Source organism: Lytechinus variegatus, chromosome 3, assembly GCF_018143015.1.
Source record: "Lytechinus variegatus isolate NC3 chromosome 3, Lvar_3.0, whole genome shotgun sequence".
NCBI classification, from domain to species: domain Eukaryota; kingdom Metazoa; phylum Echinodermata; class Echinoidea; order Temnopleuroida; family Toxopneustidae; genus Lytechinus; species Lytechinus variegatus.
In genome coordinates, this window is record NC_054742.1 from 55762951 (window position 1) to 55778387 (window position 15437).

The window sequence follows — 15437 nt, forward strand, 5'->3', positions numbered from 1 at the left end:
GTAATAATTTGCTCTTAGCCAATCAGATAGCTCGCATCATTTGTAACTGAAATAATTTGCTCTTAGCCAATCAGATAGCTCGTATCACTTGTAACTGAAATAATTTGCTCTTAGCCAATCAGATAGCTCGTTTAATTGGTAATAATTTGCTCTCAGCCAATCAGATAGCTCGTATCACTTGTAACTGAAATAATTTGCTCTTAGCCAATCAGATAGCTCGTATCACTTGTAACTGAAATAATTTCCTCTTAGCCAATCAGATAGCTCGTTTAATTGGTAATAATTTGCTCTCAGCCAATCAGATAGCTCGTATCACTTGTAACTGAAATAATTTGCTCTTAGCCAATCAGATAGCTCGTATCATTTGTAACTTGAATAATTTGCTCTTAGCCAATCAGATAGCTCGTTTCATTGGTAATAATTTGCTCTTAGCCAATCAGATAGCTCGTATCATTTGTAACTTGAATAATTTGCTCTTAGCCAATCAGATAGCTCGTTTCATTGGTAATAGTTTGCTCTTAGCCAATCAGATAGCTCGTTTCATTGGTAATAATTTGCTCTTAGCCAATCAGATAGCTCGTATCACTTGTAACTGAAATAATTTGCTCTTAGCCAATCAGATAGCTCGCATCATTTGTAACTGAAATAATTTGCTCTTAGCCAATCAGATAGCTCGTTTAATTGGTAATAATTTGCTCTCAGCCAATCAGATAGCTCGTATCACTTGTAACTGAATAATTTGCTCTTAGCCAATCAGATAGCTCGCATCATTTGTAACTGAAATAATTTGCTCTTAGCCAATCAGATAGCTCGTTTCATTGGTAATAATTTGCTCTTAGCCAATCAGATAGCTCGTTTCATTGGTAATAATTTGCTCTTAGCCAATCAGATAGCTCGTTTCATTGGTAATAATTTGCTCTCAGCCAATCAGATAGCTCGTATCATTTGTAACTGAAATAATTTGCTCTTAGCCAATCAGATAGCTCGTATCACTTGTAACTGAAATAATTTCCTCTTAGCCAATCAGATAGCTCGTTTAATTGGTAATAATTTGCTCTTAGCCAATCAGATAGCTCGTATCACTTGTAACTGAAATAATTTGCTCTTAGCCAATCAGATAGCTCGTATCACTTGTAACTGAAATAATTTGCTCTTAGCCAATCAGATAGCTCGTTTAATTGGTAATAATTTGCTCTTAGCCAATCAGATAGCTCGCATCACTTGTAACTGAAATAATTTGCTCTTAGCCAATCAGATAGCTCGTATCACTTGTAACTGAAATAATTTGCTCTTAGCCAATCAGATAGCTCGTTTAATTGGTAATAATTTGCTCTTAGCCAATCAGATAGCTCGTATCACTTGTAACTTAAATAATTTGCTCTTAGCCAATCAGATAGCTCGCATCATTTGTAACTGAAATAATTTCCTCTTAGCCAATCAGATAGCTCGTTTAATTGGTAATAATTTGCTCTTAGCCAATCAGATAGCTCGTATCACTTGTAACTGAAATAATTTCCTCTTAGCCAATCAGATAGCTCGTTTAATTGGTAATAATTTGCTCTCAGCCAATCAGATAGCTCGTATCACTTGTAACTGAAATAATTTGCTCTTAGCCAATCAGATAGCTCGCATCATTTGTAACTGAAATAATTTGCTCTTAGCCAATCAGATATCGTTTCATTGGTAATAATAATTGGTTATTGTAGTAAACTGAAGTTGAATTCAAAGGGTTATATAAATTCTTGTGAAGTATAATATTTGCTTTTTAAACATTATTTCGACTATTTATAGTATAGATTTCATCTAAATATGAGGTCATTAAAATACCGGAAGATTACAGTAAGCAGCATTGGCGGCGAAATGCAAAAGAATTAGGGGGGGGGGTCCACCTGAAATTATGGGATGGACACAGGTCAGGTAAAAAATTTGACAACTAAAAAGAAAAAATTATCAAGCAAAATTTTAGCAAGGACCAACAAAATTTGTTGACAAGCCAAAAAAAAATTATCAACCTATAAATTTTAGGAGGGGGGCATCTCCCTACCTCAAATTTAGGAAGGACAGGTCCCCCCGTCGTCCCTTTTCCGCCGCCTATGGTTAGCAGGGGCGAATCCAGCTTCCGCCATTGGGGGGCGAAATATTTTTGTTCCAAAGGGTTGGGGAGGCGCATAATATTTTTGAAGAAACTAGAAAGGGGGAGCGAGGCGAGAGAGTTTATCACAGGGGCACTTTTGCACTTTTTAATAGTATAAATGAAAAATTTCGTGCATATTTTTTAATGAATTTATGTAAAAAAAAGTCAGCAAAAAACTTAGGCCGGGAGGGGGGTTGCCCCCTAATCCCTAGCAATGGAGGTGATCCCACGTTTACATAAATAAAGTATCCCACATGCACGTACAGGTGCGGCGGAAGCGATTCTGTACTTTCCCTGCTACCAGCTAGGGCTTAGCCTATCATCATGTAGGTATTTGAAGCTTACTTTCTAATTGGAAAGCTTCAACACTGCTGCTTATGAAATCCTGAAGACGAGACATTATTTTTTAATGCGACAAAATTAATGCTTAAAAACATTAATTTACGGTAATCATAGGCATAAGCCATAAGCAATTAGTAACAGCAACAACAACTACAACAACAACAACAATAATAATAATAACAATAATAATAATAATTATAATAATAACAATAATAATAGTAATAATGATGATGATAATGATAAATAGATAATAATGATAATAATAATAAGAAGAAGAAGAATAAAAATAGTTACATTCACTGTTAGAAAAATAAAAGAAGTTCCTGCAGCAGAGTCTCGAGAATACCTGTGATCTTACCGAATTGCGTAATCTTGCAGGAAATTGGTATTTGATGTATGGAATCTTACAAATTTCCTTGAATAAAACACCTTTTTCCCTTTTTAAACAGACCTGTTCTGTTAAATTGCAGAAAAATTCTTGTTTTATGAATTTACAGAATGATTCTGTTATTGCTTCATATAGCGCTTCATATGCTGTGTTTCTTAGTGCTTTACAATGTAATTATTATTACCCCGGTCACAGGATTCATCACAGTTCCATACACATAAAGTGCACCATCTCCACTCCCTGGGAGTATCCTGGACAGGCAACCGTTAATTTATCGGTGCACACATGCAATCTAATCACATTGATGTCCACATTCTACCGGGTACCTGGGTGGAGAGTGGCGAACGTGGATAAGTGCCTTGCCCGGGCCTTGCCAAAGAACATTAACCCTGGATCCTTGTTTACGATTTAAGTGACTGACCACTACACCACTATGTACACCATTGCACTACGATTCCCCCTTAGATTAATATAAATTGCTCCCGCCACTATTTTTCTCCACCCCCCCCCCCTCTCTCTCTCCCTTTCTCCCTCCCTCTCTCTCCTTATGTCCCCTTTTCTTTCTCTCTTTCTCCATTTTCTTCTCCTTAAAAAAGATAATTTCTTTCTATCCCCATTTTTGGCGCACCCTTTGACCTACCGACCGAGGGAGGGGGGGGGGGCAGGGCAAAATTTCGGGGTGGGGGCATGTTTTTGAAATCTCAAACACCTGATTACTCTTATGAGTATACTTTTAAATAATGCAATTTAATCGTTTAAAATAAATGAAAATTAATGGAGTTATTGTCCTTCAGAAAAAAGTTGTTTATTCATTACCATCATTATTTACGGTTGGGATCGATAAAATTTAGTAAATATTATGGTGAGAGCTTTGAGGAAGAAACGGCTTTATGTCGATGGCATTTTAGTAATCATGAAGTAAGATATTCTCCAAAACTTTTGTTTATGTCCGATCTTTCCACTGCATGTATTAGTCCTATATGGCCTACAAATTACATCCAACAATAGTTATTTACAAATCCATTGTCTGTTTACTCTTTTCTACTTGGTTTAAACAATATGCATCCAGAGCCTATTACTATTTCATATTACTTGTTTGAATACATATTATTGGTTTTCTGAAGAAAAATGGAAAAATTAATCGCGTTGGTCAATATGTCCTCAAAACCTTCGTTATTAGCATAGGTTTAGGGATTCTGCATTCAGTCTCACTCTGGGGCTCACTCCCTACATTTTTAAAAGAGAGAGAAAAAAAATCCCTTTACATATGTCTACAATATACTTCGACAATATTGTGTATATTTTTATTCGGAAAGGTTTGGTTGTTAGGAAAATTTGTGGTTCTGATACAGAGGTTTACCAACATTTTGTCTGATCATTATTAGCTGCATATGATTGATGCAATCCTTAATTCGTAGCTAAAGCAAATACATGTAAAGATGTATTTAGATGTGCCCTTCTAAAGTAGAGAGGAAAAAGTGTTGATAATATCCAAAGAATTACAAAATAACTAAAAACAATACGACTTCAATAACAAATTCATCCCAGTATTTGAAAACATAATAAAGTCTTAAGAGCCTGTAAGAGGAACAAAGTGTGAAAGTTTGACAGAAGAAACTCGATGAAGAAGAAGTGGAAGCTGAAGTGACGTCACACTAATGAACGATGGGATACATGGTAAGGGAACACACAGGACTGCAATGGCGAGCCTAGAAAGAAGTAGTCCTTCGATGTTTCTGGGCCAGTCCTGGTCCAGTTGGGCCGATAAGGTCACAAATCAGGGAGATGAAGGTAAAGTATACTTTCTAAGCAGTATAATTAACCCAAGTTTGTGAAATTTCATTATTGATTACTGTTCAAAAACTGTTTGGAAACCTCTTGTTGACCGTGTGTTTTCGCGCTAATCTCTATTCTCAGATGCAGAAAACGACGAGAAAAGTGGCAGAGTAGGTGAAGAAATGGAGCCTGAAATATCTCGAGAGAAAGAGGAGCCACAAGTAATGAGGCTGAAGATGGAGGGTATCCTTTTTAAAATCATTTAATATGAACTTTATGTCATGTTTATGTTTTACTTTTGTTAAATTCTTCGCCAAAATTCACCCTTTATGGAGCAATAGTTGACATCAACATGACTGAAATTGCTACATGTGGGACCAGAGGTAACTCAATTGACTTGTGCCGTTTGCACGCGAGATAAACACGGTCGCGAATGAGGAATGTCTGTTGACAGTTATTTACCGCGGCTGCCTTGAACAGCTGACTCGTGGTTGTTAGCCATAGCTATAAGCTTCAAATTGTACCTCAGTTGTGAATGATTATATGATTATAATGAAACAATAGAGGAAAAAGAGTTCTGTTTTTTTGTTAGGATTTTTTTAAAGACCTGTTTCTGTTTGTTTATGGCTCGCATCAGACTTTGCATTTGGTTGAGTTTGATTTGACAACAACAACAAACAGATATGTTTAATGCTAGAAACCACCTTCTCATTCTCATAAAAAAAAAAGATTTAGATTCTATATCTAGTAATAGACATTGTAAAATAAATGTTGCATAGTACACTTTCACACCACAGTGTTCACTGCAATCACATTCATGATAACTCCGGCACCGGGCCGGGACGGCTATGCAATGCTGGGTAGTTTTGCTTTATATTGTTAGACACGACCTGCGCGAAAGCTTATTTGCACCAAATAATCACTGGAAAAGTTTGAATATACTAACAAAAATACACTTCTTTCCCATGTGTTCATGCAGGGTTGCGTGGCTATTTATTTGGATGTTATTGACTGGATAGCTGGATGGGGCGTGTTCTTGGTGTGTCTAGACACCTTTGCATTTTGACTTAACAAAAGATTCAATATCACCAAATCACCTCAAATATTTATGCATTAAAATATTCTTCCATTTATTTATTAAATATTGCTCTTAGATTTTTTCAGTTTGTTTTCAGTCTGTCTGGACAATCAACCTCTGCATACACATCAATCCCAAGAACTTGCTTTGCGATCAGTATTTTAAAAATTGTTCAAAATTCACTTACTTGTAGGACAATGAGATCATGAAGTTTATTATAAATTTAGTTCAAACAAGTCAAGCAGTCATGAATCAAAATTCTTTTTTACCGCTCAACATTTTGATGGAATACATCCATCATATTCATGCAGTAAAGTGAATCTGCACCAGTTTTGGAAGATGTCGGTGAGGCCAGTGATGGGAAAATGTAGAAGATTTTTTGGTTGTGATCTCCCTTCATTAGGTGCTTGGGTAGACAGCCAGTATCTGACATTGCTCAATAACTTGTCTCGAGTGTGAGAAAGATTTAAACAGGGTTCACCTTTTTTGTTGAGTGAGGAATTTCATTTGTAGGGAAAGTGATTTTCCGCGATCGCGGAAAACGGACGGATCACGGAATCGGCTGTTTGAAACGGAGAGTGGCTTTTCAAACGGAAAACACGTTTTTTTTTCAAAATGCACAAAAAATCAACAGAAATTAATCCCAAATCCTCAACAAAATACTAATATCATTATCAACTGAAAAAACACGATCTCACTTTGCAACAGCAATCATGACAATCAACACATCGTAACTACACTCGAGCCTCTCCATCACTCGATCGTATCCAAATTAGTTTACACTCTTGTCCGCATAGAAGGCAGAATACGGCCTTGTGTTGCTGCCCTCTGTGTTCGGTCATAATATAATGATCATGGTGATTCATCGAATCCAAAATGGCGGATATTCGGAAGCCGTCGACTGCTCAAAACGATGTCCGAAAAGTCCCCAAATCAGCGATAAAATCCCATTTAACAATAAAATTATGCTAATAATATGAAAGGTGAGAATATATTCATGTTGATTATGTTACCCTAAATATTTTCTCTTCTATTAAAATGGATTTTAAAGTGATGTTAGTACATTGGTAAAAGCAAATTTTGAGCAGCGCTAGCATTTTGACATCGCTACTCGTTGCGTATTGGTTTTCTATGTAAACGGAATTGTCAATTTTTCTTGTACACAAAGTCTATGGGGAAACAGAATTTCCGTTTTCAGACATGCTGAAATGGAATTTGAGATTTTCTGAAACGGAAAAGGCACTTTTTAGAAACGGAAAATCACTGTCCCTACATTTGTAAATTGCTTCTTTATTCCCTCTTTTGCCTCTGTCTCTGTCTAGAATAATCTAGTTTTCTGGATCAATGGTCTGACCTGATACTTTTAATTTACCTTGGAAGTAGGCATGAAGTTACCGGAATACACTTCTTATTTGCCCCTCTGCATCTGAAAGTTGGTTCCTAAATTTTATTTGGCGTTGAGTGGCATTGGTAGAGCATGGACATAGATAATTTTCATCTGGATTATTCAAAGACCTTTTTCCACACCTTTTCCAAACTTGATTTGGACATGTTGACAGTTCGACTGTTTACAACATCATCTAATATTCTAATATGGGACAACTCTTTATGACAATATGCCTTTCTCAGCTTAGTGAACACGATTCTTCTGAATCTTTAAATTGTGTCCATGTGATCTCTCTGATCTTGACAGTGTAAAGAATTGGTCCCTACTGAAGTCATCAATACCAGTTATTAACTTGAAGATCTAGCAACATGTCTGATCGGTGACTCCTATAGACGAGTGTTGGTATTTTGGGGCTTTGAAGGTGTGCAGGGTAGCTGAGGTCCCTTAATAGAGTCAGAAGTTTAATAATAGCTCTTTGTTGCACCTTTTTAAGGTTCTAAATATTTTTTTTGTAGATAGGATGTCCTACAACGCCAACTCGCACAAAGAGTTGTTTAACTTTAAGATATGCTTAAACAGCTACTCGCTCCATGATATTAATTAGACAAGCAATCTCATTGAAAAATGCACAGTAGGGCACATCCTCTGAGCATTAATATGACCAATGCTTTGATGCATTTTATTCTGCATGCAATTTGAAAACATCTAAGTTCTCAACGTAGGGTATGGCAACAGACCGGTGTGTCTCTGACCTTGTCATCTTCTTTTTATTAATAATGAATAATGGAATAATATTCATGTTCTTGTTTAGCGCATGTCAGGCTATCTAATGCCTAAATGCTTCCAAAGGGTTATATTTGATCAGATGCATAAAAAGTAGCAATTGCTAGTAAGCAATTGTAAAGGCACAAGCAGTTGCTAGCCAACAATTGCTTGTCAAGCAAAAGACAAATGCTTTATTTTGTATGCATAACTTTTTTTGTGCTGAAACCCTTTTCTTGCCTTCAGCAAGCAATTGCTAGTGGTTTGAACAATAGCGATGCACACTGGTGCAAATGCGACTTGCAGAACAAAGACAGGACTGTAGTCTGCTACTAGTTTTCTTGACATGGTAGTGCAAAATATACCATTTCTCTCATGTAACATTTTCCCCTAGATGTGGTCTTGTGTCAGACTGTAACTTTTTAAATAATTATTTTCATATACCTGTAGTTGGCACTCAGCTTGCACTTACTGGGAAGAAAACATGTACATGTAGGCTACGGTACACTAAGCGTTTCTTTCTCACATGCATAAACACGATGATAAAATGTGAACTTCTTGATCAAGCAAATGCTCAAGCAGCTATGACAAAGCTTGAAAAACCCCAAGCAAATGCTTTAACACAAAAGCAAAAGGTTTTAGCTAATTGCTTAATCATCAAGCAAATATTCGCAGGCAGTTAGTAATTGCTTGAGATTACTAGCAAAAGCATAGCAAAAGCATTTGCTTGCAAGGAATTGCTAATATCAATGTTTACGGAATCAAGCAAAAGCCAAGCAAATACCTAGCAAAAGTAATTGTTACTTTTAGTGCATCTGACCAATTTTTACTCTGGCATTAACCTTGCAAGTCTTTTACATTGCACAAGTATTTCAATGAATTAATTCCTGCCAGTACCGGTTTTCCTTTACCCATTTGCCTGGGTTGAGTTTTGCACTGAATCAATTTCTTGCTGAAGGAAATTATACCATGGCTGGGATTTGAACTCATGACCATCTGTTTCAAAATCTGGAGACTCATCCATTGTTCCTCATTGCTAGTGTTCGAAAGCAAGCATTTGGATTAGCCATAGCTACAAAGATTTAATGGATAGTTCTTTACAACGGACTAACAGATCTGAGATGAAATGACTTCCAAGTGTGATCTTAGTTTATCACAAGATAATCATAAGCTCTTCGATCTTTGTGTTGTTTCATTGATATGATTTATTGCCTTGTTTAGTTGTTTTGCTCCTATTGATTTATGGTCAATACCGGCAAACAAATGAATACAGCATGTGCAAACTAGTCCCATTTTCCTCCCAATACTGCATTATGGTTGACTTTGAATACAAATAATCAAATTCAGACGGAATTTTATTAGAAATGCTGAATGTCATTGGATCAACTTTCTCTACATTCTGATTACACACCAATGCCATTTCTACTTTCTATCCGTCCTTGATGCAATTCATCAATCTTACCCGTGTCCTCTATTTCTCTCTGCCTCTCCCACATGCGTATACCATCTTGGTTTGCTCTTGCTTTATTTTCTCTCTTGTTCCTTTCACCCCTACTTTATTCTACACTTTTCCATTTCTCATATCCAGTTTGTGCGTGTATAATTATTGAACCTTTCAGACATGTGTCAATGGGATAGAATTATTCACATTTGGGGCTGACCTTCAAAGTCACCATGTGTAAGGCATGACCAGGGCCTGAGAACCTAGAACCTCCGCATCTATTTGGAACTTCCCCGTTTAGCCTGGGTAACAGGTGCATGCCAAAACGCCCAGTGTTGGTATTTGGTTAACCGTCTAGTTTTTCTAGATGTCACTCTTGCTTCTGTCCATTTCTGTATCTGTTCACGGGCCATTTCTCTCCTTATAAAGCATAATGATAATTATATTCTGCTTTTACAGTGCTTACATGGGAACAACGCTTTTATGTATTATTAATTTAGTCACCGCACACAGTCAGTGTATGTCCTTTCTCCAATCCCTATGGAGCATTTCAAGGAGATTTTTTTTTCAAATTCAAAATATGCTAAACTTATTATGTAGGCTTTCGTATCCTACCAGGTACCCATTTAGCACCTGGCGTTAGGGATGGCAAAGTGTGGATTAACTCCTTGCCAAAGATTGCTAGGTTCAAAGGATTCAAACAGCTCTCTGATTACGAAGGCAAGAATCAGAAGTGCTAAACCACGATGCTTGCATTAGACGGACCATTGTCTTTTCTATCTGGGCCTTTGACTTCATAGGCAATTCCATGAAAAAATGTTCTTGCTACAATTGCTCTGCGATAGATTCCATACACTAATCAAATATTACTAACTTCAATCCTGGATTACACATTATACTCTACCTCAAATCTAACATAGAGCCCTATTGCAAGCCCAACCCTAATTCTAACCTTACATCTTAGAAAAAGTAAAGCCTGGAGCAATTGTTGCAGGAACAAATGTTGCGTCACCTCAAAGGCGCCCATTTGTCACTGTCCACCATGCCTTTCTGACTCCTTGAAGTTATGTACTTATTTTTAGCACTTCCCATTTTTTCTGTGAAACATCTTCTAGTATATTTAACAAGCAAGTTTGCTAGATTTATTAGTCGCCTTCTACCGTTATCTGTATCCTTTGTGCAACATGGATGTTGAACACAACAACAACCTTATTCTCTGTAGTTCCTCTTTTTGCTCTTTCCTCTTTTCCCTGCATCTCCTTCAATTTTTCTTCCTCCTTTTCTCTCCATCTCTATCCCTTCTCCTTTAATAATTATCTTTAAAAGGTCATTTGACACTATTCAGGTCACAAATTGAGGTCAAAGGTTATTTCAGGTCAGTAAACTTTGATAGCATTAAATAGTTGTGAGGTTAATTTGAATTAAAAATTAAAAAGGAAATCCATGTTAGAGAACTAATATTAAGGCTGTATAATTAAATTCTTCCTCACTTATAGAAGAACTTTCTGTTCATACCCTACTCGTACCTCCCAAACAGCCTAATAACTCAAACTTGAATGCAACGTTCTTTTTGAATGCCCCCAAATTTCCCTTAAAATTAAGGCTGGATGTTTTCATGATTATGATATTTCTGCCAAACCGCAAAATTCTGACAATCAACAAATCCGCAGCAATGTAATTTTTGGTTGACGAGTGTCATTATTCAAAGAGCAAAACCACATTAGAGATGGGTCAGAGATTGTATCTAAACTGAGAATAGAGATGCGAGACTGAATTTCAGTGTAACAAAATGATACATATCTGTAATGGATTTAATAAAATTTGTTTCTAAAAATATCCATTTCAAGTGGATTGTTTTGACATTGGAAATGTAACTAAATGTAGAGCTAAATCCAGGTTAGAATCTTGTGCATGGAGCACAACCTACCTATAAGTCAAGACAATCCAGCTGCCAGAGGTGGCAGCAGTGTCAGGTTCTGCAGTTGTGGATGGCCCACTGAGTTATTGGAATCCCGGATGAGCCAGGATCATGATAAGAAACCTGAAATTTTGCCACAATGGTTCCAGTATGGAATTATTTTTCAGATAAAAACGCTGCTACTTCCCATTTCCAAAGGCCAGGTTGATTTCCAGGGTGACTTTTTTAGCTCCAGTAAATTTTCCTCTTGTCATTCTTGCTTCTGTTGCTACCATTTCCAAAAGTAGGAGAGTCTCTTATTCTTCCTCCATGGCCGAGGCTGATGGTAGTTCTGTCATGAAATTAATCTCCACCATCTCCTTCTTTCAACAGTTCCCTTGAGTACTTGCTTATATACTACTTTTCTCTATCATAATGTGATAGAGACAAGCGGCCTGAAGATATAAGTGTTCAGATAACCAAATTCACCAGAATAACTAATGCTTAAACATGTCTAGTACCCATTTTCACTTGGATGGAGAGTGACCAAGGTAAATCATGTCTTGCTAAGGGACAGGCATATTTTTGTCTCACATGCATATCAGAGCGAGACTTGGGCGCCGCTTTTCTTATGGCGACAGCGGCAGCGTCATCAGCATTGAAATCTGAAACAAGGTTAAGTTTTTAAAATGTCATAATGATTTAAAAAGTATATGGGCCTAGTTCATGAAACTTGACATAATGGTAATCAAGAATTACTGATCATCTTGCATGAGTTTTAGATCACATGATGAGGGTCAAAGGTCATTAAAGGTCAAGTCCACCTCAGAAAAATGTTGATTTGAATCAATAGAGAAAAATCAGACAAGCACAATGCTGAAAATTTCATCAAAATCGGATGTAAGATAAGAAAGTTATGACATTTCAAATTTTCGCTTATTTTTAACAAAATAGTTATATGAACGAGCCAGTTACATCCAAATGAGAGAGTCGATGATGTCACTCACTATTTCTCTTGTTTTTTATTGTTTGATCAATATACAAGTCTTAACCAGGGATATTAAGTTTTCGAAATGTTATCATAACTTGGAAAGTTAATGGATCTATTGCATGGAACTTGGACATAAGGGTTATCAAGTCTCACAGATAGTTTTGCATGAGTTTCAGGTCACACAATGAAGTTCAAAGGTCATTGAACTTAGTATTTTATTATGATATGAATGATGTTATTTGTTAATAATTATTCATCTTGGTTGTTTTCAAAGTTGGCACTCTTGTTAGGTTTTTACAAATTTTAGCTTTTTCTCCAAATTTCTGAAACTTTGCTACTTTAAGTGTCACTCTTTATAGGCTAGAAGTGGTCAAACCCCCTTCCACTGAGCTGATCCCATATAGGGTTAGATACATGTACATGTAGCTGTTTTAAACTTTGAGTAATACATCTTAAAACTTTTGTCCTTTGACAACAGTTAGTATTAAAAATCAGTAAATTGAGAAATTGCTAGTGCTTTGTTTTTCAAAAGTAAAATGTTCTGTTTGGACGAGTATCCTTTGATTGTCAACATAATCATTAATTCTGTATGTTGTGCTTATAAATCTATTTCCCTACTTATTTTCTTTGCTCCTTGCATCAAGATTTGCTGATAGAGTGCCGATTATTAGAAAAACCAGCCGATACCTGTAGCTGATTACTTACCTGTTCACTTATTGTGACATCAATGCTCATGGAGTAAATATAACAAACATAACTGGGGAATGTCCTTAAGAGTGACTTTAAGAACGACTGGTGATCATTTCTTGTGGTAGAGGGTATACACCAAAATGTTCATTGGCGATAAAAGGTTCACCAGTCGTTCTTAACTTACGAACAGCTTTATGAAACACCCCCAGGACCCGAACATTTCTTGGGGCCGTTTCATAAAGCTTTTCGTAAGTTAAGAGCGACTTTAAGAACGACTGGTGAACCCTTCTTACGCATTGAACCATCGCCAATTTGATATACCATTTACCACAATAAAGGATCACCAGTCATTCTTAACTTACGAATAGCTTCATGAAACACCCACCAGTACCGGTAATTACTCTTGGCCCCATAGCACAAAAGATTAGCGATTAATTGCTAATATGAAAGAACAATTCCAATTGGTTCCTAGTCAGTCTACTGAACAAACTGCTCATGGAAGGATGATCTTGGTGGGATATTGCATTTAGTGATTAATCGCATACCTTTGAGGTACAGGGCCCTGGGTCTGTTGCATAAAAGTTACCATTATGGTGACTTTGCCATCCAATGGTAACTACCATGGTAACGCTTTCGGGCCAGGATTCATTTATTTGTTATTTTGGCTCACTAGAAAAATGGGGGGGGGGGGAGCCCATGTGAGCACACAAACAGCCTTTAGGGCTATTTTATGACCACAATCTTCCATTGAAGTGATACCCTTCTCCATCAATTATTTGATTTGTCATCATTCTATTATTTGAAATGATGCTTTTTGGCAAATATTGTTATCCTGGGTTCTTCTTTCTTTCATGTTTTCCAGCTAGGCATCACACACACAGATTGAAGTTGGTCATAGTGATAATTACAAGAAATTACTGAAAAAAAAAATCCCAATCATATCACCCTTCCCCTGGCTCTCTCATATCTCTTCATACATGTATGTAGTGCATATTATATCATTATCTGGTAGCATGGATGTAACCATATTTCCTTGGTAAATGGCTCCTTTGTCGACAAGCTCTTGGTCTACTATCCATATGGTCTAATCCTAGTTTGTCTACAACCTATTCATATAGGCCCACACCTGGGGGGTGTTTCACAAAGATTTAAGTATGACTTAGGTCGCACTTAAATGTCGACGCGTACATGATATGTAACGCGCAATCTTATTGATCAATACGCAGTAGTGCGCGTCCTCTTGGCATGATCTGACCAATGCTGTCATGCCTTTTATACTGCGCGCAACTAGACATTTAAGTGCGACTCTAAGTCATACTTAAATCTTTGTGAAACACCGCCCCTGGTGTCTGTCTTACAAAAAGTTGTGATTGATCCGATCAACCACAACTATGGAAAGCCAGCAACGTCGACATGTAAAATGTCTGTTCGATCAAAACGTTTAATAGATATGCTGTATATTCATACATTCATGATTTTCTTGAAATTTTAGTATGCTTCTCTTTGTTTTCTAATGATGTAAAAATGTCCTGGAGAAAATATTATGACATATTGGTAGATGGATTGCCATACAGTTGAGGTTGATCAGGGCCCTGTCTTACAAAGAGTTGCGATTGATCCGATCAATCACAACTATGGATGGTCAGCAATGTCAACATCTATCATGCATGTTCCAGACCTTCAAATTTGAGGAGCGCGATCGCGCCGGCACTCCTACCGCGCTCCTAAAAAAATTAAGGAGAGCAAAAAATCGCGCTCCTAAAAAAAAAAAAAAAAAAATGAAAAAAAAAATTGCTAAAATTTCACATCTTTAAATCTATGAAATGACCTTCTTTTTTCCATAATTCCTTGAAATTACTTTGATTTAGTTGAAAACTATCAGAAAAATGAAGAATATTCATCTCTTTCCCGACTCTGATTTTAATTTAAACTCGGTCAATATTGCAGTCCCATGTAGTCCCATATGTAGATTTTCATGGCAACACCATGGAAGTCTACATGTGGGACTACAATATTTACCGAGGTAAGTTCAAATCAGAGTCGGGAAAGAGGTGAATATTCTTCATGTTTCTGATAGTTTTCAACTAAATCAAAGTAATTTCAAGGAATTTTTAGGGAAAAACTATGGGCATTTCATGGATTTAAAGATGTAAAATGTGAAATTTTAGCAATTTTTTTTTCAATTTTGTTTTTGTTTTTGTTCAATTTTGTTTTTGTTTTTGTTTTAGCAGGAGCGCGTATGACATCTTGTAAACGTACGTGACCCAGGCCTAGTTTCACCACAGATTAATCAATAGCTAACACAGCTATTGCATATATACAATGTTCAGAAAAATCTACAATTTATCATACATGTATTGTAATGAATTGATTTGAGCTCCTCACGGAGAGCGATTCTGAGGAGCTCAATTGAGCTCCTTAAAAAAATAAGGAGAGCAATTTATTGAGCTCCACGAAATTATAAACGTGAAGGACTGATGTTCAAAATATTTTCTAACTATGATATATATTCATGCATTAATTGTTTTCTAGAAAATTCACTGTGCTTCTC

General features: G+C 36.6%; 1 protein-coding gene across 2 annotated transcripts in view; it reads left to right on the top strand.

The window, feature by feature from the left end:
- Positions 1-4525: 4525 nt before the first annotated feature.
- The window catches only part of LOC121411427 (ataxin-7-like protein 1), a 45146-nt gene continuing 34234 nt past the window's right edge, over positions 4526-15437 (top strand). For both annotated transcript variants that reach the window (XM_041604158.1, XM_041604159.1), the window contains exons 1-2: positions 4526-4655; positions 4782-4883. In XM_041604158.1, the coding sequence (XP_041460092.1) occupies positions 4565-4655; positions 4782-4883 (193 nt within the window). In that variant the 5' untranslated portion in view covers positions 4526-4564. The remainder of the gene's footprint in view (positions 4656-4781; positions 4884-15437) is intronic.